This window comes from Urocitellus parryii, chromosome 8 (assembly GCF_045843805.1).
Source record: "Urocitellus parryii isolate mUroPar1 chromosome 8, mUroPar1.hap1, whole genome shotgun sequence".
NCBI lineage: Eukaryota > Metazoa > Chordata > Mammalia > Rodentia > Sciuridae > Urocitellus > Urocitellus parryii.
In genome coordinates this window covers 44,066,631-44,092,783 of record NC_135538.1, presented here as the reverse complement: position 1 = coordinate 44,092,783, position 26,153 = coordinate 44,066,631, and the positions used below count along the sequence as shown (strand labels likewise).

The 26,153-nt window shown below is 34.9% G+C and overlaps 1 protein-coding gene across 3 annotated transcripts in view; it reads right to left on the bottom strand.

Annotated features, from left to right (window-relative positions):
* Positions 1–26,153, bottom strand: part of Fam184a (family with sequence similarity 184 member A) — a 132,096-nt gene that overhangs the window by 52,899 nt on the left and 53,044 nt on the right. For 2 of the 3 annotated variants that reach the window (XM_077802095.1, XM_077802096.1), the window contains exons 1-8: positions 24,103–24,756; positions 23,257–23,392; positions 21,528–21,709; positions 20,086–20,283; positions 16,093–16,215; positions 3,897–4,058; positions 2,120–2,241; positions 1,510–1,660 (exon numbers count right to left, since the gene is read on the bottom strand). In XM_077802095.1, coding sequence (XP_077658221.1) covers positions 1,510–1,660; positions 2,120–2,241; positions 3,897–4,058; positions 16,093–16,215; positions 20,086–20,283; positions 21,528–21,709; positions 23,257–23,392; positions 24,103–24,756 — 1,728 coding nt within the window. Of the gene's footprint in view, positions 1–1,509; positions 1,661–2,119; positions 2,242–3,896; positions 4,059–16,092; positions 16,216–20,085; positions 20,284–21,527; positions 21,710–23,256; positions 23,393–24,102; positions 24,958–26,153 lie in introns of those variants that run through there. The other variant, XM_026394081.2, reaches the window with a different exon arrangement.

The window sequence follows — 26,153 nt, the reverse complement described above, 5'->3', positions numbered from 1 at the left end:
CTAAGGTACAAAAATAGTCTCATGTTCAGTTCACTCAGAAACTATTAAATATGTGAAAATGCAGATACTCTTGATGCTTTTTCATAGTATATGCTTCTGCCCAAGCCCTAGACTTATTCCCTACTCTTAATCCTTTAATATCATCAAGCCCAAGCCTGCTTAACTAATTAATTTTCCTAAGTGCAGAACATGATAGAGGCTTAGTAACATTCTGTCCTTCCAGGTCCCTAAATAGAATGTAAAATGAGTGAGTGGTGCACACATATAATTCCAGCCTATGATTCTAGTGTGTTGGGGAGGCTGAGGCAGGAGAAACACAAGTTTCAGGTCATCCTGGACAAGTTAAAAAATAAATAAAATAAAAAATCTCAAAATAAAAAATAAAAAAGACTGGCGATGTAACTTGGTTGTAGAGCACCCAGTACTGTCTAAAAAGAGAAAAAAGAAAAAAGAAATAGAAAGTAAAACAAATGTGTAGATGGTAATTAGCAAGGTAGTATGGCTAGAACTTTTAATAACAACTATTTCTTGTTCCCATTTTTGTCTGAATTTCAAAGGTTTCAAATGATTCACGAAGCTCTCTCTCACACATAGTATGTAATTCTATTTCAGAATAATATCATAAATTATTATGAAATACCAGGTACAAATTGGCAGACCTTAAGCATTCATTTTTTTAAAAAATTGGTGAATTATAGACCCCAAGCATTCTTGAAAGACACTGTACATATGTACCTAAGTGACAAATAATCTTAGAAAAAGCCTTTCCTGTTTATTTTGAAATTAATCATGATCACAAACAGAAACATAATTGTGGATTTGCAACACTAAAGCACCAGCTGCTTTTTGCCCAAATTCTGCACTTGTTTATCAACTGATGACTCATGTAGTCTATTTAATTACTGCTTTAGTATGAGAATGCTAAGAATTCATAAAGTTAGAGGTTATGTAAATAAGTAAAAATGTACAAATTACTTTAATTATAGTTATAAAAGTTCTGGAAATAAGAAAACATAAAAAAGACAGATTTCAAAATATTATCACCATTTGCTTATGTGATACTATCTCCAAGGGGCTTCAAGTACTAGCCCTTTGGTGAGAAAGAAGTTAACTGCTTGTTTTTGAAGAGTGGTTTTAATTAATCAGGGTACATTTACTAAATGTTCCCTTCTGTTGTGAAAAGGTATCTAAGAACTTAAAGGAGATTTTATATTTTCAAAGAACAGCTACCTTCTCTACTTAAAATCTCTAATGTGTTCAGTTCAAATACTAAACTAAGAAACATCAATTATTCACAGTTAAGATGATATATATAAAATAATTTCTTAGCTCAACATTTCCCAAATTTTTAAATATGTTGTCTTAGTTTTATTCACTTTAAAATTTTTTTAAGTTTGCCCTATGAAAAATAACAAAATACAGTGAATTTGAACACAGTGCTTTATAGTATTTTCCTAGCTCAAGAGGGTCAAGGAAAATGAATCTTTAGAAGGTACAGGTTTTAATTACCTGGTTTAAGAGATCTTCGACTTTCTTCTGCCATGAGTCCCTGGCAGCATTTTTCTCTCGCTCTTTTAATTGCAGCAGCTGAGACATTGCTGACTTCTTATCCTCTTCGTGTTGAAGCCTTAACTCTTCACGAAGTTTAGAGCATTCCTGTCTAGAAAAAAACCACAAGTATTTACTTTGTAAAGAGAATTATTTCTCTAAGTGAATAATGTGAATGACATACAGTCATTCACAGCTTTTATAAATGCCTAATCCTCCTCAAATGTTTGTGACTCAGAGTAGGAGCTGATTATTTCATAGCTAAGGACCATAAGGTAAACTGGTAACTTACTCATCACTTGTTTATCCACTGATTAAGGACAGAACAGGTACTAGAATAAATAAGTCTGTTAACTTCTGACTAGTTCTCTTCCTATTTAATAAAATAGGAAATAAAATCAGAAAAAAATAAAATCTGAATTCAAACAGAAAAAAAATCTAAAATCTCTGCATCTAATCCTGGAGAAAAAAATCATTTAAAATACTATCTTTAACAATGTAAGTCATACAACAGGAAAACTTTCTTGCACATCTGTATTGGAAAGGTGACATTACAGAATAAAAAATATACCTAAGATTTTCAGTCCACTTTATCTCCAAGTCATGGGCCATTTTGTCCACTCTAAGATTCTCTTCTTCCTTCATGGCAGCAAGTGTTTCTTCATGCTGGTGCCTCTCCTGCTCTAGCTCAGCCTGAAGAATAAAAACCTTTCACTGAAGATATCTTCAAAAGCAAAGACACTGCTGGTTATTTCAGGTAAGTATCATGTGCTTGTGTTACAATTTTTAAGTTCTTATGAAACAATAACTGTGATGTTATCTATGACAATTATTCAAGATTTTGACAATAAAATATATAGTACACATCTATCTATTTATTTTCAATGCTGGGGATTGAACCCAGGGTCTCACACATGCTAGGCAAGCACTTTTGGCACTGAGCCGAATCCCCAGCCCTACACATTTCTGTTTTAAAGCTTGTCTAAACTATATTAAGATAAATAGTATAAAATAAATAAATAAACTCTATTAAGATGAGTAGTATAAAATAGTATAAGTTATTTAAAGAGTTCAAAGTTGGGGACTGGGGACGTGGCTCAAGTGGTGGTGCACTCGCCTGGCATGCGTGGGGCACTGGTTGCGATCCTCAGCACCACATAAAAATTAAAAAAGATATTGTGTCCACCCAAAACTAAAAAATAAAAAAAATTTAAAAAAGAGTTCAAAGTTGGCATTAATCATATAAACTAAACATTTCTTACCATGGGTACTTAACAACAGATTGATTATTGAATAATTTTTGCATATACAACATCACAGTTATATTATTCAAATTAATTCATATTCATATTCAAAAAGCATTATTTTTTCAAAGCTTAAGCACATAGCTGCATCCCTCTAACTTGATTAAAAGAATTATGTGGAACTTAGGCTACTATTTTTATAGACAGTAGTCCACATGCTCATTTGTTATGGTAATATAATATGATATATATGAAATCCCTGTTGATAAGCATAGATCATGTAGCTCCCTGGAGCACAGGCTAGAGATGACCTATTTGGACATCACAGGCAACCATGGACCTCTGCCAGCAGTGCAGCCACTCTAAGGACACTAGGTAGTAGGAAAGCAGATGATGGTCCATCTTCTTACTACCACGGTGACCTTTTCTGGACCATCCAATTCCTAACAGCATGTGGTACAGCAGGTTTTGAGGAGTATATCCAGATGAAAAAAAAAAAAAGTAAGTCAGTCAGTCATGGGAACTGCCATTCAACATTGATGACCTGGTTATTAAACAGTAACTATTGAAAACTGAATTAATCCAACTGTTCTTTTCAAGTCCCCTGCCTCCAGGAACTGCATTTTATTAGACTGCATTTATTATTTATTAGAATGTTTTGGGCTGGAGGAAGAGAGGTTGCTTTGTTTTTTTGGGTACTGGGGATATATTCAATTAGAATGAGGTCACCCTTAATCCAATATGACCCATTCCTACAAAATGACGATGTGAAAACAGAGAGAGACTGAAATTATGCAGCCAAATGTGAAGGAATGCCTGGAGCAACAAGAAGCTGAAAAAGGGTAGGAAAGATCCTCCATTAGAGATTTAAGAGGGAGGACAGTTCTGTCAATACCTGATTTTAGACTCTGAGCCTAGAGACTGTGAGATAATAAATTTTTATTGCCATAAGTCACCAGGTTTGTAGTACTTTGTTATAATAGCCCAAGGAATCAATACACTAATTACATACAATTTGATATTTTAAATAAGTCGTAATCAAAGTGGCTAAATTATATTTTTTATTTTGCTGATGTTTATCTTACATTAGAATTATACAATTACCTCAACATTTACTAGAACATCCTTGGTTTCTTTCAGTCTGCCTTTAGTCAAGTTAAGCTCATTCTGAAGTCTTTCCTGGGAGTCCTGAAGACTAGCAATGAGTCCTTCAGCAGAGCCAAGACCTTGTTCACTTTTCCTTACCAGATCTTGGAGGCGGCCAATCTGCAAGTACATAGAACACTTTTAATAGGCCTCATTTTAACAGACTAGCAAAACAGTCTCACAATTCCTTTTTTAGAGTTTTTTTTTTTTAGTTTTAATTTTACTGAATGAATAATAATAACCTTTATCATCTGTGTTTTTTTTTTTTTTTTTTTTTGTGTGTGTGTGTGTGTGTGTGAGTGACAGGGTGCTAGGAATTTAACCCTGGGGCAATTTACCATTGAGCTACATCCTTGGCCCCCCCCCCTTTTTTTTTTTTTTAAATTTTGAGACAGGATCTCACTAAATTGCTTAGGGCCTTGTTAAATTGCTGAGGTTAGCCTTGAACTTGCCATCCTCCTGCCTCAGCCTCCCAAGCCCCTGGCCTATATTACAGACATGTGCCCTCACGTTGGCTCATCTGCTGTTTTTTGAAAAGACCTCCATATTTATGGCTTCCCTTTTAAGACAACTTTGTAAAAAAAAAAAATGAGTGTATCTCTCAAGCTCTTGGTTTTAAGAAAAAAAGAGGTTGTGAGGGGAATGAGAAAAAAAAAAAAACAAGGAGAGAAATGAATTACAGTAGATAGGGTAGAGAGAGAAGATGGGAGGGGGGGAGGGGGGATAGTAGAGGATAGGAAAGGTAGCAGAATACAACAGTCACTAATAGGGCAATATGTAAAAATGTGGATGTGTAACCGATGTGATTCTGCAATCTGAATTTGGGGTAAAAATGGGAGTTCATAACCCACTTGAATCTAATGTATGAAATATGATATGTCAAGAACTATGTAATGTTTTGAACAACCAATTAAAAAAAAGAAAATTCCTGATATTATCATATAACAAAATACCGATAAAAGGAATTTTAGAGCAAGATAAAAATTATAATAAATATTGAAAAAAAAGTACATGAAATATTTTAAAATCATTCTTTAACTAAATATATTCCATTTTAGTCCAGTTCTTCTGCTATTTACAAAAGTGATAAATTTAAGTCAATACTGACAAGTTGATGTATGTATTCTAGAGAATAAATTGTGATTTCTGAGTTTCCATACAAAATTTGTCTAGTGAAATTTTTAAGAGTTGAATTTATGTAATCTTGAAATTACAAGCAAATGGACAATTTGTTGATTAGGTAGGTCTCTACCCTCTAATTATAGGAAATAAATCCATGAATAAGACCTTAAATTATTTAGGAAAATGCTATGAAATAAAAACTCCATTTTAATGAATGCCTATAAAAAGGAATTGGAGCAAGATAAAAATTATAATACAGATTGAAAAAAATGTAGATGAAATACTTTAAAACCAAAAAATGGACAAGCCTATAAAAATCCTATAAAAATTAAACTGGGAATTTTAAAATATTATTAGAATATTTATCATTATAAATACAGGTATCACAAATAAAACTAAGATAAAAGGTCTCCAGCACCTCTCTGACCCATAGCCCTCTCTAGGCACACAGCCCTCCATGAAAGTATATGCTGATATATGTATATGCTCACCAATTCTGGGGAAGGGTGCAGTACATTACCTGGTTAGTGTCTCTAAAAGGATGCTAACCTCATGAAATGATATATGGAGACTCCCAATTTTTCTGTATCTTAAAATATTTTCATAGCAAGAGAATTACCTGTTTCTTGAAAGATTATTAAAATTCACCCACTATATTCTATGGGTTTAGTGCCTCTTCAGACATATGTTAGTCTATTTTCTTTCATGGTTATAACTGGTTTGGTTGGATTGTTCAAATACTTTGAGTCATATTAAAAATTTAAATTTTTACACAAAAATTTTCTTTCTGAATTTAAAATATATACTAGCATGGGGCTGGCTGTAGCTCAGTGGTAGAGTATTTGCTTTCCACTGTAAAACACTGGGTTCGATCCTTAGCACCACATACAAATAAAATAAAGATGTTGTGTCCACCGAAAACTAAAAAATAAATATTAAGAAATTCTCTCTCTCTTCTAAAAAAATACTAGCATATTCATATATAGCATTTGCTTACACTGTTCTAAAATTTTATCTGTCACTAACTATATTAAATGGCCCTGCTTTCTCTATTTTATGTTGCTTATTTTTATCTTCTCTACATTTTATATTCTCTGGCTTGCCATAAGTATGTATCATGATGGTGAATGAATGACTGTAAGGACAACAGCCACAATAGAATTCAAAGATTATTTAACTTAGCAGAAAATCTAATTTCAAGACCTGGGTATACCACTAAAAAAGAGAAGTAAGTAATAACAATCAATAGGGGAGGAATAATAAAATTTAACAACATAAAGAATATTCTTTTACAATCTAGAAAAATTTCAGATGACAAAAAAATTTCAGATATGTAATATGAAACATGAAAACATTTATAAAGAACAGTGTTCAAGTTACCACATAAAGAGTTAAAGAGAAGGTATGTTAAAGAAACTAAGAATCTAATTAGAGATAGAATGAACATTTAAATAGGCAAAAACTTTAAAATTCTGCACAATTAAATATACTATAAAAAGTAAGTGGCAAACAGCTGATTAAAATGTTTCCTAAAATATAATAAAAATGGATATGTGTGGAAAATATTTGCTATTTTCCAATATAAAAATCTCTCTTTGGCATCTGGGCAACCTACCCTCCCCCTCCCTATTGGTCCACATAGTCTCAGTAGGGAGTCCAAACTCTAGTATGCAGAGCTTGATTAGAGTTTATACTCTAAGTTATAACTCATAAACTAATTAGGATGTCTCAATCTGTTGCTATCAGGAATGTTTCAGGGCAGGCATGTGGATTAAATTTATACTCACAGTAAGGAGTCTTAGGATCTTTTAAAGGAGTGCCTATAAAGACCCTTTCCAGTTGCACATGTACCTAAGGGAATCTGTGATTGAAGTATGAAATCAACAGAAAGACAGCAAATCCAACTTAAGAAAAAACAGAGTTCCAGTTCTGAATGTAGTCATGCCAAATAATAACATTTCCTTTTTTGTTGGATTAGTTTGAGCTAGAATTTTTGTGATTTGCAATAGGGATCAATATTCAGATTCCTTTTATTAATGTGCACCTTGAGAGAATGCAGTTAGTAGGAACCTTCTCCCTTAAATACCTATCCATCTACATTTACTTTCTGCAACACCAGAGTAAATTTATAAATCTCAAATATGGCCACAGGTATAAGCACTAAATCTCAAGAAAGCATGCACATATTTGTACTTAGCATTTTCCAGTTGCTTCCCACAGTTCTTAGCATAATATTAAAAATATTTCGCAGGGATTAAAAGTTTTCCATGGCATAATCCTTACCTATATCTCCAGCTCCGCTTGGCCAATTATCCTTCTCTGATCTTGATACTTACTAAGAGGAAGTGTAAGCACTGTGGTTAAGAATTAAGTTCTGAAATCTCACTGCCTGGATTGGAATTCTGGCTTTACCCACCTACTACTGGATGAGGGCAAGTTATGTAACTTTTCAACTAGTTTTTTACTGCATAGGGTTGTGAGGATTAAAGGAAAGAAAAATAAAAAGGGCATGCTAAATAAAACTTTACTTTGAAATGTAGTAAGCACTAAATAAAAAGCACAGTTACTATCATACTCCATTTATACTGCTATTTCTACAATTCTTAGAAATATCTCATGTCTCAGGGTCTTTGTATAAGCTTTCCTTTGTTTATTATCCTGTCAAGCTCACTTACCACCATTTTGCAATATGGGTAGACTTATAAGTACGTGTTTCTATGTCTCTCTCCATGATAGCAGGAACCAAGTCTGACTTAGTCACCACTTTAACCACAGTGCCTAACGGTTCTTCAGTACTTAACAGTCATTCAATATTTATGGAATAGATGAATGAGTTAGTTACTGAAAAAGTTCATGTATACTTAATAGCAATCAAAAAGAAACAAAATCTCCTTTAGCCTCTCAATATGAAGGTATCGAACTTTGAAAAGCCCCCCCCCCCCCCCCGCAATGCCTTTGCTTTATTGACTTTGAATTGTACCAGGATCACTGCTAGGCCATACTGTCAGGTAGCAGGTAGACATGAGCAGTAGGAACATGGAGTTAAGGGGATAATTAAATAGACAGGGCCTACATGCTGGTCTTCCACAAGTTTTCCTTGGAAAAGCAGTCTACCCAAGGCCATTCTGGTCCTGCTCTATGTTAAGTCAACAGAGAATATTACTTTTCCTTGACAAACAACCTGTCATATGTAGGGCTATTCTCAGAGCTAAGGAATATATGTCTGTGTTAGTCAGCTTTTCATTTCTGTGTCCAAAATACCCAACAAGAACAACTTAGAGGAGGAAAAATTTATTTTGGCTCAGGTTTCAGAGGTTCAATCCATGGTGGGCTAACTCCACTCTTGTGGGTTCAAGGTGAGGCAGAACATCATGGTGGAAGATCATGGTGGAAGGGTATGGTGGAGAAGCACTACTCGGTTCATAGCGCCCAGGAAATAGAAAGAAGAAGGGGCCACAGGGAGGATGAACCCTTCCAGGGCATGCCTAGTGACCCACCTCCTCTAGTCACACTCCTCCTGCCTACAGTTAACTCCCAGTTATTCCATTCAAATTAGAATGGATCAATTAAGTTGTAGCTCCAATAATCTAATAATTTTACCTCTGAATATTCCTGAATTAACACAAGTTTTAGGGGGAACCTCATAACCAAATCATAACAGTGTTCAAGACCTCTCCCTGATAAGAACACAAGTTACTCTGAAAGGGGACTTTTATAACCTTTATACATACAGACTCAAGATTCTCAGACTCAGGAAGAGAGGATAATTAAAAACAAAGCCCAAATGATCACAAAATCTATAAAACAAGATTATTAGAATGAGTCAATATGGGCCAAGGTGACTAAGAGCTGCCTTTAGATTTTTAGCATGTCATTTTAATCTCATTATAATTGTAAAATTCCCCACCCCCTGATGATTTATATTGTGACTTAATAATCTGATGCAATTCTACTATCAGTCAAAAGAGGTAGTACCTGAGTGGGGCTCTCTACAAACAGAACTAGAGAACAAAGCAGTTGCAATGTCACTTTCCTCCCTGAGATGACCCACCCCTTTAGGGTGTTTTTCCTTTCCCCTCTAACAAAATTTGCTCTACTTTTAATATGTTCTGTGTCTTGCTTGAAATCTCCTGTGAGAACACAAGAGCCAAGAGACACAATGTTATCCAAATTGCCCCTCATTTTGATGTTTGGTAATTTTGGAATTTTTTGGCACAAGGCTGAAAAAGGATCTAATTTTACCTTTCTTCTATGTACAGAGTTTTAAAAGAACACTTTCATCCATTACTATTCTGATTAAATCTACTTACTCTAGCTTCCAACCCAACTTTTCTGTTGAAATCATAGAAAGGTCCTTGGAGAACTCATGATTGTACAACCTACTGCCATCATTTCAGGACTCATACTCTACAAGCAATGTACGAAATTGCAAGGTACTTCCCCCCTCTTTTAAATATTGCTTTTGTGGTTTTCTGATATCTATTAATCCTCATTCGTAGACTTCTGATTTTTCCTCCTTGATACCTTTTCCTGGCCTGATTAACTCAATATTGGTTCTCTTTTTCTTATCAGCTATACCTGGTGAGGTCCTCCACTTAAAGGGCTTCAGGAACTGACTACTCTTATCCGCCAGGCCTGAACTCCACTTATTTCCAGCCCACATGTCTTACAATCAGTTTGAAGTCACATACACAAACAAATCATTGTCTTGCCATTCCAATAAACTTTTCCTCCTGTAATGCCTATCAATCAAAAATGGCGTCATTATCTGTCCAAAAACCTGAGCTAGCTAGCTACCTGAGTCACTTTCTATCACCACATAAATTCCTGCTTATTTCTATACAATTTCCACCCCCAGTTTTATTTCTAAATCAGTTTTATTTGTAAATCATTTCTTGCCTGGACTAATTTAATAGCATCTTAAGTCATTTATCTGATAACTCTAATTACCAACACCCTCCCCACACAATTCATCTTCCGACTACAACTCAGCTCTTTTTCTAAAAAGATCATCTTTAGAGCAAGAGCTAGATAGAAAGGCAATAATTAAAAAAAAAAAAAACTAAACAAAATTATATATCTATTTTACAGGAAAAACATTAACCTGATGAGCAAGGTTTAGTAGGAGCATCTCTGATACCCTGGGCTCCTCAGCATATTGGGACTCATGGGTGAAATATGCTTCACCTGGTCACTTGGGGAGGAGGGTGCTTGGGAAGGGCGACTCTCAGAGTTGAGAGCAGTTCCTTGGCCAGGAGCTGGCAAGACAATGGAGACCTCAGTCTGGGGTTGTGGCTCAGTGGTAGAGCGCTTGCCTAGCACATATGAGGCATTGTGTTCAATTCTCAGCACCATATAAAAATAAATAAAATAATGATATTGTGTTCATCTACAACTAAAAAAAAATAAAAATAAAACAAAAATGGAGATCTCATTCACACAGCCACAAGGAAATGATTTCTGGTACCCAGCGAGCTTGAAAAAGAACCTCTCATTCCAGGTGGGATTGTGGCCTCAGCTATCACTTTGATCTCAGCCTAGTAAGACCCTGAGCAGTGGATGCAGTTAACCCACAACTGGACTCCTGACCCACAAAACCGTGTGATAAAAAAGATGTGCCATTTTAAGTCACGAAACTTGTTGGAAATCTGTTACACAACAAGAGAAAACTATACTCTTACTTACAAGAAAGTTGATTTAGTTTTCAGTAATATGTGTTAATTTAATGTTTCATTCACAAATATTTACTGATGTGTTACCATGTATCAGACAATGTATTATTTATGAATATAATTATGTATGTGTTAATTTAATGTTTCATTCACAAATATTTACTGATGTGTTACCATGTATCAGACAATGTATTAATTATGAAGTAACATTTATAATAAAACCAAATTATTTCCATTTTAAGAAAATATTGACATATACCTATATATGTATATGTGTATGTGTATATACATATATATGCATAAAAACTTATGTCCAGAAGAAAACCTATAAACTTGAATATTAGAAGAATATTTAAAATGCCATAATGGTCAGATTATTAACTCTCAGTCTAATATTCTGTTTCTGAAGGTGATCCCAAATAAAATTTCAAAGGATAGCATACTTATGCTTCAACTGAGATGCTGGAGTCACTTAATATCATATTATGATTTCAGCATTTTTGAATTTATCATCTAAACTCTATATATAGTCTATTTTTAGGCTATACCACTTATAAGGGTAATTAAGATCCATAAACTTATAGAAGAGCATATTAATTTTTTTCTAAAATCCTCTCTTTTAGTCTTTATAAAGTATCTCCTAATCCTTTCCTTCTCTCTGCACAGATATATCTACTAGTCCTCCCATTAAAATGAAATAAACTCTGATTTAAAAGGAAAACATTTCAGACTAGATTTGTAGTCATATGTGGTTTGCAAGAGGCACACACAGAAAACTGAAAGACAAAGCATGGAAAAAGATATACTATCCACATCAAACTAAAAGAAAGCAGGTTATATGTTAGAGTCTGTAAACAAGTCTGGATGGCGCCTGGCAAAATGCCAGAGGGAGTGGTTTGTGAAGTAACGCCAGCGAGCCATTAAGTGTGGAGATTCCTTATTGGTTGACTGCTGTATGAGTTTATGTTAATTAGATAAGCTGTGTGGAATGTATAAATACCCCTCCTGTCCTACAATAAACGGCTCCTACTCCTGCTGTATCAATGTACACAAGTTGTTCATCACCCCCCCACCCCCGGCTATTTTGCTGCAGCCGGACTGCGGCAGTTATACAATATCAAATAATACAACATAAGCTAAAAAGTGTGATTTACTAAGTATCTAAAATATTTTTTTCTTTTATATGAATACAACAAAGCTTATAAATCTAAGGAGAAACAAATAAATACACCATCATAATACCGGTCTTTAATAACTGATCAATTAAGGAGATAAGTACTTGTAGAAATAGATAAAGCAATCATGAAATTCATATGGAAAAACAAAAGACCCAGAATAGCAAAAGCAATTCTAAGCAGGAACTGTGAATCTGGAGGTATAGCGATACCAGATTTCAAACTGTACTACAGAGCAATAGTAACAAAAACAGGCAGGTGGACCAATGGTACAGAATAGAGGACACAGAGACCAATCCACAAAATTACAACTTTCTTATATTTGATAAAGGGGCTAAAAGCATGCAATGGAGGAAGGATAGCATCTTCAACAAATGGTGCTAGGAAAACTGGAAATCCATATGCAACAAAATGAAGCTGAACCCCTTTCTCTCGCCATGCACAAAAGTTAACACAAAATGGATCAAAGAGCTTGATATCAAATCAGAGACTCTGGGCCTGATAGAAGAAAAAGTTGGCTCCGATCTACATATTGTGGGGTTGGGCTCCAAATTCCTTAGTAGGACACCCATAGCCCAAGAGTTAATAACAAGAATAAACAAATGGGACTGGGCTGGGGATGTGGCTCAAGCGGTAGCGCGCTCGCCTGGCATGCGTGCGGCCCGGGTTCGATCCTCAGCACCACATACCAACAAAGATGTTGTGTCCGCCGAGAACTAAAAAAATAAATATTAAAAATTCTCTCTCTCTCTCTCTCTCTCTCTCTCTCTCTCTCTCTCTCTCTCTCTCTCTCCACCCCCCTCTCACTCTCTCTTTGAAAAAAAAAAATGGGACTTACTCAAACTAAAAAGTTTTTTCTCAGCAAGAGAAACAATAAGAGAAGTAAATAGGGAGCCTACATCCTGGGAACAAATGTTTACTCCTCACACTTCAGATAGAGCCCTAATTTCCAGAATATACAAAGAACTCAAAAAATTAAACAATAAGATAACAAATAACCCAATCAACAAATGGGCCAAGGACCTGAACAGACACTTCTCAGAGGAGGACATACAATCAATCAATAAGTACATGAAAAAATGCTCACCATCTCTAACAGTCAGAGAAATGCAAATCAAAACCACCCTAAGATACCATCTCACTCCAGTAAGATTGGCAGCCATTATGAAGTCAAACAACAATAAGTGCTGGTGAGGATGTGGGGAAAAGGGTACACTTGTACATTGCTGGTGGGACTGCAAATTGGTGTGGCCAATTTGGAAAGTAGTATGGAGATTCCTGGGAAAGCTGGGAATGGAACCACCATTTGACCCAGCTATTGCCCTTCTCGGACTATTCCCTGAAGACCTTAAAAGAGCGTACTATAGGGATACTGCCACATCAATGATCATAGCAGCACAATTCACAATAGCTAGACTGTGGAACCAACCTAGATGCCCTTCAATAGATGAATGGATTAAAAAATGTGGCATTTATACACCATGGAGTATTACACAGCACTAAAAATGACAAAATCATGGAATTTGCAGGGAAATGGATGGCATTAGGGCAGATTATGCTAAGTGAACCTAGCCAATCTTTAAAAAACAAATGCCAAATATCTTCTTTGATTTAAGGAGAACAACTAAGAACTGAGCAGGGAGGAAGAGCATGAGGAAAAGATTAACATTAAACAGAGATGAGTGGTGGGAGGGAAAGGGAGAGAGAAGGGAAATTGCATGGAAACGGAAGGAAACCCTCAATGTTATACAAAATCACATACAAGAGGTTGTGAGGGGAAAGGGGGGGAAACAAGGGAGAGAACTGAACAACAGCAGATGAGGTAGAGAGGGAAGATGGGAGGGGAGGGGAGGGGGGATAGTAGGGGATAGGAAAGGCAGCAGAATACAACAGTCACTAATATGGCATTATGTAAAAATGTGAATGTGTAACTGATGTGATTCTGCAATTTGTATTTGGGGTAAAAATGGGAGTTCATAACTCACTTGAATCAAATGTATGAAAGATGATATGCCATGAGCTTTGTAATGTTTTGAACAACCAATAAAAAACATTAATTTTAAAATAAAATGAATTTGTCAGTCTCAGGAAAAAACAAAGGAGATAAGTATCAGAAAGAATAGAGAAGATTTGAAAAAATAGTTTAAAATCTTAATTTTATGGATAGACATAGTATTCACTGCATTAAATGACTGAAATCATTCAGAACACTTTCATGTTCTAGGTCACAAAGCTAATTTAAACAAGTTTCAAAAACTGCTTTCATGCAAACCACAATTTCTAACCACAATGCAAATGAGGTTAAAAAATAATTTCAATCTCACTCTTCCAGAGAACAGAAGAAGGCATGTGTTTTATTTAATTTTATAAGGCCAGTATAATCTTGACTTGAAAACCAGAAAAGGAAGATATGAAAAAGGAAAAATACAAAGCAATATTACAAATATGGGCTCAGGAATCCCCAAACAGGTATTAACCAACAGAATCTTACATTATATCAATAATGTATAAATTCAATGTTGATTTAATATGAGGAAACTAATTAAAGTAGAACATTAATTAAGAAAAAAGTATGATCTTAATAGGTATAGAAAACTCAACATCTATTCATGATATTTTTAAATTATAAAACTAGAATTGGAAGAGAATTTCCCTGACCTGATAAAGGGCTCTTATAAAACAGAACTCTGGAGAAGCATTTTGGGTTAACTGGGAAATGTTGATATGGTTCCTTTAATAGCAGGAAGCCAAATAAGAATGTTTACTATCTCTGGAGATCCTAGTCAGCAAAGCAGGACAAGAGAAAAGATGTCCCAGACTGAAGGGAAAGTACAAGCATATGGAGGAATGAGTCAGGCAGATGCTTGGGGAGTCAATCTAAAGTGACATCAAAACACTAGTAGGGTGCTAAAACATAATTGAAAATGTAGCCAGAAGGAACATAAGTCACATATTTACTAGATGTCTCCTCAGTGAAATTAAGGAATGTAGGTTGGAGGAACACTTAGATAAGCCATTTAGAATTGAGAAAAGAACCCTGCGGGCCTGCATGAGAAACACAGATGGTCAGTAAAGTGTCTTCTAATGAGAGCAGTATTCAGTAACTCCAAGGATCATGTTCTGCTGAGAGAGGTGTGCAAAATGGGCTGGGCTGATTTCAGTAACAGTCTGATTACTACTCCATCCTTTCCAAATATAGCACTTAGTCCTTTCTCTGGATGAATGTAGTGAAATAAAGGTAGTGTGTCCAACTACAACTAAAAAAAAAAAAAATAACACCACTGAGTGAAAATTAATAGCCTGCTCAGGGGCACTCATGCATTTTGGTGTGGTTTCTTTTTTTTTTTTTTTTTTTGGTGTGGTTTCTGTGGGAAGAAGTGGAGTGATGAGAAAGCGGACTTGAAGGCTATTGGGGAAGCTGATGCTGGTGAGGTCAGAAGAGATAAGAAGTGTCAAGAGTCTGAGGAAGATCACACAACAAGCTACACGAAGAATTAAAGGAAAGAAAGGGAAGAAGAGAGGATGAAGGCCTTTCTAGCCCATAGCCTCAACCTGGCAAAAGAGGGAAAGAGAAGGGATGAAAAACGTTGTGATTTTAAAAAAGTCTTTACATTGATTTTATTCATAAATTTGTGATAACATTTTTATCATATCCTTTTCTTTTCCAGGATAAATGATATTTTCTTTGAAAATTTAAAATTTATTTTATTTTTTGATATTTTTTAGTTGACAATGGATCTTTTATTTTATTTATTTATATGTGGTGCTGAGGATCGAACCCAGGGCCTCACACATGCCAGGCAAATGCTCTACCACTGACCCACAATCCCAGCCCCTTAAAATTTATTTTAGATACCATTATATAGAACTTAAAACATTTCTCTTTTTAAAAACCAGACATATGATAGGGAAGATTTTGCAAAAGAGAAGACGCGCCTCTTCCATTTATTTCCCAGTAAGGTAATATTCTCCTTTGTTTACTCTTCCCTAGAAAACCAACTTGGTTTAATGTTTTTGATAGTAAATTTTTACCTTCTAAGAAAAAACTCATGAAAAATTAAGCATCAAGATTTTTAAATTATTTTTGTCCTAGATATGTTACCTTCACTACCTACACAGTGTCACCAGAGTAAGTTATTATTAAAAACATATATAGTGTAGGGGATAGGCCTAAAGAATTCTTGCCTCTTGATTAGCTGTATTCAGCTTGCCTTCCAGGGCTTCCTTCAGGTTTTCTAGCTCTAGTTGAAGCTGATTTTTATCCTCTTCCAGGTTTAGTTTTTCCTTTTTATATTGTTCCTCTAATTCCTTAGAAAAAGAAATATTAGAAAATAAACAATATTGAAAACATTATAAACTTAAGATTCCAAGAAAGACTTTTCTGTCTTATATTTTGACAATTTTCAAATTAGCCTTACCTTTAAACAGTATCAGAATTAACAGCGACTCTGCTCAATCCCAGTAGCTTAGATTCTACCATTCAATCACATATGATATAGCCATTAAGTAGTTTTTTGAATAGAAAGAATATATAGCTGGTTTAAATTGTTATAGTAAAAAAACTGAGAAGTATGATTTCAATGATAATTTGATGAATAAAGAAAACATTACTATTCTACAGAATTCAGAATTCTTTTATGTTTACATTTAAACAAATCCAGTAACACTTCTGGAACTCAGATGTCTAATATAGAAATAACAGTAGAGTATTAGCATGTTCAAAATTAAGACACTGAATAGCAAAACCAGTAAAACTGATACTTACTCAAGACTACCTACTCTTTGCCAGGTGTGCTATTTAATACTTGGGAAACAAACGTATTAAGACATAGTGGCTGCCTTTAATAAGCTCAAGAATGAAGTAATATGGAAAAAAATGTTCAACATCTATAGTAATTAGAGAAACATAAACCAAAACTACTCTAACATTTCATTTCACACCAGTCAGAATGGCAGTTATCAAGAATACAGACAACAATAAGTGTTGATGAGAATGCAGGGGGAAAGGCACACTCATACATTGCTGGTGGGACTGAAAATTGGTGTAACCAATCTGGAAAGCAGTATGGAGAGATTCCTTAGGAAACTTGAAATGGAACCACCATTTGACACAGCTATCCCACTCCTTAGTCTATACACAAAGGACTTAAAATCAGCATACTATAGTAATGCAGCCACATCAATGTTTATAGCAGCTCAATTCACAATAGTTAAACTGTAGAAGCAACCTAGATGCCTTTCAATAGATGAATGGATAAAGAAACTGTGGTATATACACAACGGAATATTACTCAGCATTAAAAGAGAATAAAATTATGGCATTTACAGGTAAATTAGGATAGAGTTGGAGAATATCATGCTAAGTGAAGTAAGCCAATCCCCCGCCCCCCCAAAAAACAAAGACTGAATGTTCTCTCTGATGAGTGAATGCTGAGTCATAACTGGGGTGGGGTGGAGTGGAATATGGAGGTAGGTACCTTGATTTGGCAAAAGGGAGGGAGAAGTGGGAAAGATACAGGGGGACAGGAAAGATGGGTGGAATGAGATGGATATCATTACCCTAGGTACATGTAAAACTATACATATGGTGTGACGCTACATCATGTACAACCAGAGAAATGAAAAGTTCTTCTGCAATTGTGTACAATGAATCAAAATGCATTCTGCTGTGATATATACCTAATTAAAATAAATAAATAAATTTAAAAAATCAAGTAATTAAAGATATTAGTTAGAATTAGACATACAGAGAGGGTACAGGAGTATATGGATGGGGAACTGATAAGGTCGTTTGGTAGGGAAACCTTTAGAAAGAAAGCAATTCCTAAGTATGGTTTAAAAGGGCTACAGCAGGAAGGAAAAGGAGGTGGAGTAAGAAGGGAATGCAAAGGCAGAGGAAAAAGCAAGTGATATACCATGGAGGTAAAAAAGAGCATGGAATGTCACAAGATATTCAACATCCCTACACTGTGAGGGGAGTAGAGTAATAAATGGATCCAATTTTAGGGTACCCATGACAAACTGAGGCGTGGTGATATGCTAGGAGTACTCACAGGACTCCTTGCACAGTGGCTCTGATTTATTACAGCAAAATCATTCAAAGTACAACTAGCAAAGGGAAAGGAATGTGAGCTGAGGTCTATAGGAGACAGGCAAAGCTCCAAGAACACTTTCACATTGAATACAATTTTGTAGCAATTTATGACAATTCACTGTGAAATGCTGTCTACCAGGAAAGTTCATGAAATACTTGGTACCCAGGTTTTTGTTAGCAGCTGGTCACCTATGATCTGGAATTGTATGCATGAACAGTTTAGATACAATGAGTCATTCTTATGAGAACCTTGCTGAAATCTAAGTTCCAGATACCACACAAGAGCTGCTTTGCCTTTCTAAGGCAGTGCACACTAGTCTCAAGCCTGCATGTCAACTCCTCTGCTTGGGTTCTCTGTGTACTCACTTTCAGGTGGGTGAACTAGTTAGGATGAAAAACATAATCCTTTGGGATAACTTAACAATGAGGAGCAGAGAAGTCATCTTTAGCTAAATATTCTTTAAAAACTATTCTAGTAACATGGTTTTAGCTTAGACTCAGACAAGCAAGAAGGCAGGAGGGAAATGAAGCAGCAAGTTACAAATAGTTATTTTGACAAAAGAGAAGAGTACAAATAAGGCTACCACAGATGTTTTGAATATGTTCACATATAGGAAACATCAAGTAATCTTATAGCAATCATGCTTTAAGAAATTTAAGTGGGTTAAGGCAGGCTTCTGGGGTGGCCTCAAAATATAGTGCATAAAAGAATTATTAAGAGTAAAATAATGAAGTAAAAATGATACTGATAAAAGATAATTTGATTCTGGCACGGAAAACAATACAGAGATATAAAGACTAAAAGCAAGACACGCACCATTTAAATGTTCCAATAAGAAAGGAGAAGGATACAGTGAGAGGGGTACTGAAATGAAAAACAATAGTAAAAGATAGCTATCAAAGATATTACAGAAGTAGCAAGTACCATTTATCATTTTACAATAAAATCCTGAACATCCAGAGCCACTCAGCACACATGATTAAAGCAGCACACGTCAGACCTGGAATAGTGAGTGTGCATAGAGTACATAAGTGTTTAGCTATATAAGCTTAGGGAGAAATAACATTCTGAGAGAAAGTCTTACTTGAATTTTAAATTTTTAAGGTCTTGAAATATTTTTTCCAACTAGTTGTATCACAAAAGGAAAGAACACTGAAGCAGAAGATCTAAATCCATATTCCACTTGTTCTACTTACCATGTTTGTGGCTCTGCATTTGGGTTTATTAAACATATTAAACTATCTGTATAATAAAAATAATAGTAATCTCCAAATCTTGAGTATTAAGGAATATACTATAGGAAAGCTCTTTTTAAACTCCAAAATGCTACTATATATAAGGTAACAGTCATCATTAATAAATGCCTACATGAGGTGGTGTTTAAATGCCTTGGAGTTTGGGATACATGAAACCTGAGTTCAAGGCCTGAGTTTCATTAGTTTCACATGACACATGACTAAGCACATCCCATCTTCAGTAAAATGGCATTAAATGAAAAAATATATGTACAACATCATGGCAGTATCTGCCACATGATAAGAAATACTAATAACCAGTATTTTTTTCATCATCATGTGCTAGGACATGTCTGGAAACCCAACACTTTAACTTGAGCCTCAGAGGAACATCATGGCTCGCAGAGCTCAAGGTAATGTGGCTAATAAGCAAAGAGCTCCATGTAAGGCCAAAGTCTGTCATATATTTCATTTTTTTTTACTGTGCCAATACTGTTATGTAGAATCATTAGTAAGCTGACGACTTAGTTGAGTCATTTTCACAGGAAAGGAAAATAGATGCTTTAACTAGTTGAGACTTCCTAAAGGGTACACTTAGTTGGTTGTTTCATGAAGAGACAGTTCAAGATCAAAGCCAGTATTTCTACTAAAACAACAATGCCATATATCAGTTCAATAAACTATGTCCCATGTCAAGAACTTCATGTATGATTCTATTTGAACTATGATTTGAAGAATGATTATAGGACAGGAACCATCAAAATGAAGCAAATTATTCCTCTATAATATAGGCTATGTTGGATTTCTCATCAGTTTACAACACAATGATAAATTGAATTTTTACTCACCATTTGCAGTTTTTTCTTATCTCTAATTGCATTGCTGTGGACAGCCTCAATCGCCATATGGTGCTTCCAGGCTAATTCTTCTAAAGTCTTAGAATGGGCTTCATTTAATTGAGTCACCTCTCCTTCCAATCTATTTTGCAGGTTTTTTAACTCCATTTCATAATATTCTTGCTGAGTTCTCTTTGCTTCATTTACTTTCTTAAATTAAAACCAATAAAGGTCAGTAGTTTCTATTACTGCTATTAGTATTTGAACACCTTACAAATATGTAAACTTGAATAAACTGAATGCTATGAGATCTACTTTTGAAATATAATAGATCACTGGTATACTCAGAAAGTGACAAGGTGGCAGAGGTAAAATAAAATATTTTAAATCAAGAAGTAAAATAGATCATTATTAAGTTAGACTCATATATAAATCGAAAAAAATGAAGTTTAAGAGAGATTGACCTCCTGTATGTAAAGTAGCATGCAAAATGGTTCACTCACTAGCTATCTCAAGTGATACTATTCAATAAAATTTTGAGTTCCAATTGAATATTCTTTAAGCACTCACAAGTCTAGTGGCAAGAAAATGTTAAAAGACACTGAGAATATAATTTTATAAGTCCTATGAAAGGGGTGTCCATCATGTGTTGTGAGAATACACAGGAATGGAGCTTAACTGGATGGAAGGTGAAAGGTTGTGTGTATGCACATATATTAAGTTATTGAGAGAAGGAGAAAGGAAAGGATGACCAAAACTCCTACATGGTACTGTGGGTATCTGAAAAAAAAACAAATAAATATTCAGCAATGACTCTACAAATAACATCTGACTTATTTAATCTAGAAATCTGATTTGCTGATATATGAATTTTCAAAACTTAATGCTTGTCATCCTTTTCAGTTGTATAAAAATTTCCTAGGTGTATGTGCAGACGAACATGGGGGCATATACCTATAATCCCAGCTACTCAGGAGGAAGAGACAGAGGACAGAAAGTTTGAAGTCAGCCTGGGCAACTTAGTGAGATCTCAAAAGTTTTTAAAAAAAGGGCTGGTGATGTAATTCAGTGGTAGGGTGCTTGCCTAGCATGCTTGAGGCTCTGGGTTCAATTCCAGTATTGAAAAAAAAATTAACACAAAAAGAAATCTGATTAACTAAATGCACCTTCCATTGAAATCAGAGTTCACTCAGTTTCTGGCTTGAAATAGGTTGAAATGTCTTAAGTTTTTATATTCTAGATTATTACCCAAGTATTTTGAATATATACATATTATGGAATACTCTAGCTTTGTAAATTTCCTCATGATAAAAATAAAAACAACTGCAGAAGTAAGAAATGCACTGTTACTGTGGAAGTAGGAGTAAACACTCCAAATACTTTAAATCTGAAAACAAGCAAAACTGACCTTTCTCCCCTCCCTTTTTGAGGTAGGGTATCTTATTATTCTTTACCTTCTCTAGTTCCAGGATTTGCTGTTTTTGCTCTTCATCCAAACTTTGAGTTCTGCTTTGCAAAAAAGCTCTTTCCTCCTCAAGCTGAGATAATCTCTCATTGGCCCTTGATTTTTCTGATTCTAAATCTTTAATTGTAACCTCCTGGGTCATTTGAGTTGCTTGAAGCATTCCAATATGACCTATGCCCCCCCCAAAAGAAAATCCTTTCAATTTAGAAATCAGTTATTGTGATACTAAACAGTTTGTATTTAATTACACAATTGTACTTTATACCTAAGTAAAATAAATTGGTCTGCATGTACAATTTTTTCTTTGGTTTCTTCACTGTATAAAATGGAAATATTTACCATGGGAATGTTTCTTATCCAACTAAAATAATTTAAATTAGAAAGTCCATTTTCATTTCACTGAAGTTGCTCTCTGTACCTAATAAGTTTCTGTCTTGTCTTTTTTCTTTTTTAACATTGTAGGCTACACAAGCTGAAGTAGAAGCAACTCTTCATTGGTTCATGTAAAAGTCTCCTGGGAGTAAAACAAGGTAAGAGGATGCACAGACTAACACTATGAAGCCAAAATGAGCAATTTGTTCTTTTCTAATTTCTTCTTTTTTCTAATTTTAATAGAGAAAGAATTTGTATGCAGGGAACAAAGGTGGCAGATAGCAGTTTCGTTGAGACTGAATTTGTTTTAGACAAGAGACTAGATTAAAAAAACAGGTAAGAACAGCAAAGTTATGAAAGAATAAAATAAATGGCAATGAAAATGCATGGGCAAGGGGAGTAAAATGAGAGAGCAGATGTGAATTTGAAAACAGAGACTCATAGAAAGCATGGTTTAATGCAGTAGTTCTCAAAGTACCAGCAGGACCAACATCATGTGAGAAAAAAGTCTGCCCCAGACCCAGTGAGTCAAAAACTCTTAGGGATGAAGCCAAGCATCATTGATTTCACAAACCTCCAGGTGATCCCGATGCATGTTGAAGGTTATTAAAAATTACTACTTTGTGGGAAGAGATATCTGTGATTTATCAATAAGCCAATGAAAATCAGAAAAGGTGTTAATCAGCTTTGCTGGGCACATTAAACACTACAACAAAACACAACTTTGGATCTGACATAAGTCAGCTACCTCCTCTAGTAAGGGCTATGAAATGAGCAACTCAGCCACTTGAGAATGGACAACTCAGTTTTAGCATGTAAAACAATCCTTGATAACAAGTCAAATGAAAGTTGCATATAGTTTAACTAATTTAAATGCTCTAAAATGTAGGCTTTTAAAGGATGAAAGTCTCTTAGAATGTTTGATTTTTCTTTTACTGCTTTATTTATTGGTGATTTTACCAGCTAAATCTTAGTTTTTCTACAAAAATATATTTGCTTCTTATGGTTCACTAATAAGATAACAAGAGTCCTTTAACATAGAGTCCAAATAATTTTAAAATATTAGTAAAATAGGGCTGAGGTTGTGGCTCAGAGGTAGAGTGCTTGTCTAGCACATGCAAGGCCCTGGGTTCGATCCTCAGCACCACATAAAAATAAATAGGTAAAATAAAGAAAGGTATTGTGTCCAACTACAACTAAAATATAAATATTTTTTAAAAATATTAGTAAAATGTTTAAATTTTAAATCAGAAAAAATTGTTAAATATTCAAATTTTGTCTTGAAAGAATATTTTAGTGTTGGTTTTAGCTGAGCTATAATTATAACAAATTATGGTCAGACATACTGGCTTTGAGGACAAGATCAGAAGCTTGCTGTTGTAGACGTTCTCTGGCAGCTGCTAGCTCACTTTCCACTTCTTTGTGCTTGCTTAATAAGGCCATTTCTCCCTCCTTGGCATCATCAAGCTGTTTTTGAAGAACCTAAGAAAGATTAGAGAGACATATTAAAATGCAAACATGTCACTAAGTTAAATCCTTTATTTAAATTATAAGCATAAGCTTTCTCTTGTTGAAAATTCCTACTTAACTATACCTAGTTTTAGATCTGTACACAATGGTGACATTTATAACTTTTTATTTGCACAAATTATATGCCCCAGTCAGGAAAGACTATTCTACTCTTTCTAATTCATTCTATGCTACATAGATATTTTTAAAAGTTATTAAACTTATTATGCTAATGAGATAAAACTTATAGAGACTTTTAGCTATTTTCAAGAACCATTAAAACAATTAATTTTTGTTTGATGGGCAGACCACTGGAAGAGGAAGGAAAAAAGATAATTAAACCCTAAGCCCAATGTTTTAACTCTCCCAAACCACTTTAGGAAAATATTAACATGTTATTTAAATAAAATACCTTCATAAAAAATCTATAGAATTTTAAGCTTATCTTTTTAGGCCCTAGATGTCTGAGATTCTGACAGAACAGGTTCAGCGTAATAAAAATCATGACTTCATTGATTTTTCTCACAAAGGAAAAGGCAAAAATGGAAAAAAGAAAAATTTAAATTATGAGAATGCAAAGAAGCTGATCCTAAACTAGCTAGGTGCTCTCCAGTCTACAAAATAAATATATTTAAAAGAGAAAAGAGAAAGAATTCATGTGTGGAATACAACTCTTGAATTACCTGAACATTGCTCTCTGCTGTGGCCAGTGCCATCTGCAGTTTTTGGCACTTGTCAAGAAGACTGCCAGCTTCATCCTGTACCATCTGTAATTCTGTCTTTAATTTTCCTATGGTTTTTCGTAAAATTGCTTCTTGTCCCTGAAATTCTTTTCGAAGATCAGCTTCTTTCTCTTTGCTAGCCTGTAAGCTTTCTGCTGTAAAAAGCTGTGACCTTTTCAAAGTATCAAGTTCACGTTCATAAAAAGACTGAGCTTTATTCAACTTGCCTTCATAATCTTCAATGAGTTTTTTCTTTTCAAGCCTTAGCTCTTCAAGTGTTTTGTTTAAGGCCTCCACCTCCATCCTGTGTAGTTCCTCTGTCTTCTCCAGCCCTTTGTTTACTGAGGCGCTGTGATCCTGTTGTGACTTCAACAGCTCTTGCATCTCCCTTCTGTGAGCAGTCCGCAAATCTTCCAATGCCAATCGTTTGTCTTTTTCAAACTGTATTTGGAGCTGTCCAAAGCTCCGTAATCTTTCTTCAAATTTCCTTCTAATTTCTTCAACCTCTCTGGACATGGTTACTATGCGTTGGACATGCTGGGCTTCTGCACAAAGTTGCATGTCCTCAACTCTATGCTTATAAGCTTCAAATTCTGTTAAAGCCTGTTGCTTCATTTTTATATGATCTTCTAAGGATGCTTCTAAAACTTGAATCTTTCTCTTAAGCTCTAACTCCTCTGTTACTTTGCTTTTATACTGCAGTATTTTTTCTCTTGTTTCTGCAAGAATTTGTTGGATTTCTTCTTCATGAGCATCTTTTAGGGCTTGAATTGCAGATTCATGCTCATCATTTTTAGTGTTCAAAGCATATATTACCTGTATGGTTTTAAGGGAGAAAAATGAGTAAACCATATTCTTTTACAACCTTAACTTATTCTTTCATTTGGATTGACTTTTATGCACATAATATTAGTTATGTAAATATTAATATTTACCATGAAACCTCAAGTTTTTTTACTCATAAATTGATTTGCTTAGAAATTTCTATCCTAGCACAGACTTTTAAATGATGATTCAAAGCATTCAAAATTAAGCATGTTGTACTACAAATTAAAGCGGGAGGAGGAAAGGAACAAAGGAGACTTGACTAAAAGAGAATGGGAGCCCTGGTCCCTATGTCTTCCCCAAAGCCTCTTATGTCTGTTTAAATTAATTTTAAATTTCCTTTTCCAATTCTTTAAGGCTCTAGAACACTTCCACTTCTATTTACAATAATGAACAAAATCTGCTGTAAATAGAAATTTCCCTTGTTTCTTTAAGAGAACAAGTTTCACTCATGGAATTTATTCCCAACTTGGGCTGGTTCCCCTGTGGCTCCACAAAACACCAGTGAACAGAACTCCAGTTTGGGAGAGCCCCAGATATACAGGGCCCAAATGGGGTTTGGTCCTTTTCCTCCTGTCTTGTCCCTGTGTTCTAGAGCATCCTATGGGCATCAGAAGTGCTCTCTGCTTAGGTATTAGAGTCTGATCCCAGTGCATTGGGCTCAGCTCCTTCAACACCTATGTCCTCTAGCACATCTTTGCTCACCACACAACCTGAGGTTTGTTTTTAAAGCGGATCCTCTTCTTTTTCAAGTTGGTGGTCACCTTTCAAGATCCAATTAGAACATTTCACATACTAAATGCTGTGATTTTATTCACTGTCTAATTTTTCCTCTGCCTTCAAAAAAGCCGATTACTAGAACCAGAGTGCTATGGGGCTAGGTCTTTACTTTCCTTTTAGTCCCTGTATTTTAATGATTCCACTGAGATTTCCCCAATTTTAATTCCACATGACAACATAGTCTCTATATAGTAACACTCTCATCCCTCCTCTCTGTTCCTTTGATGCCTTCTATCACACGACTGTGGCCAAACCATTTAGTACATGGATACTTCCATGACTAGTACTTAAGACTTAGAGTTGTGCCTGATTTCTCCTGAAGCAATAAGAAGTAAATACTATATAAACCAACAAGAAGCTAAAAACTGGTATCCTGGATACCTGTTTATTTTAGTGTGATCTTACTT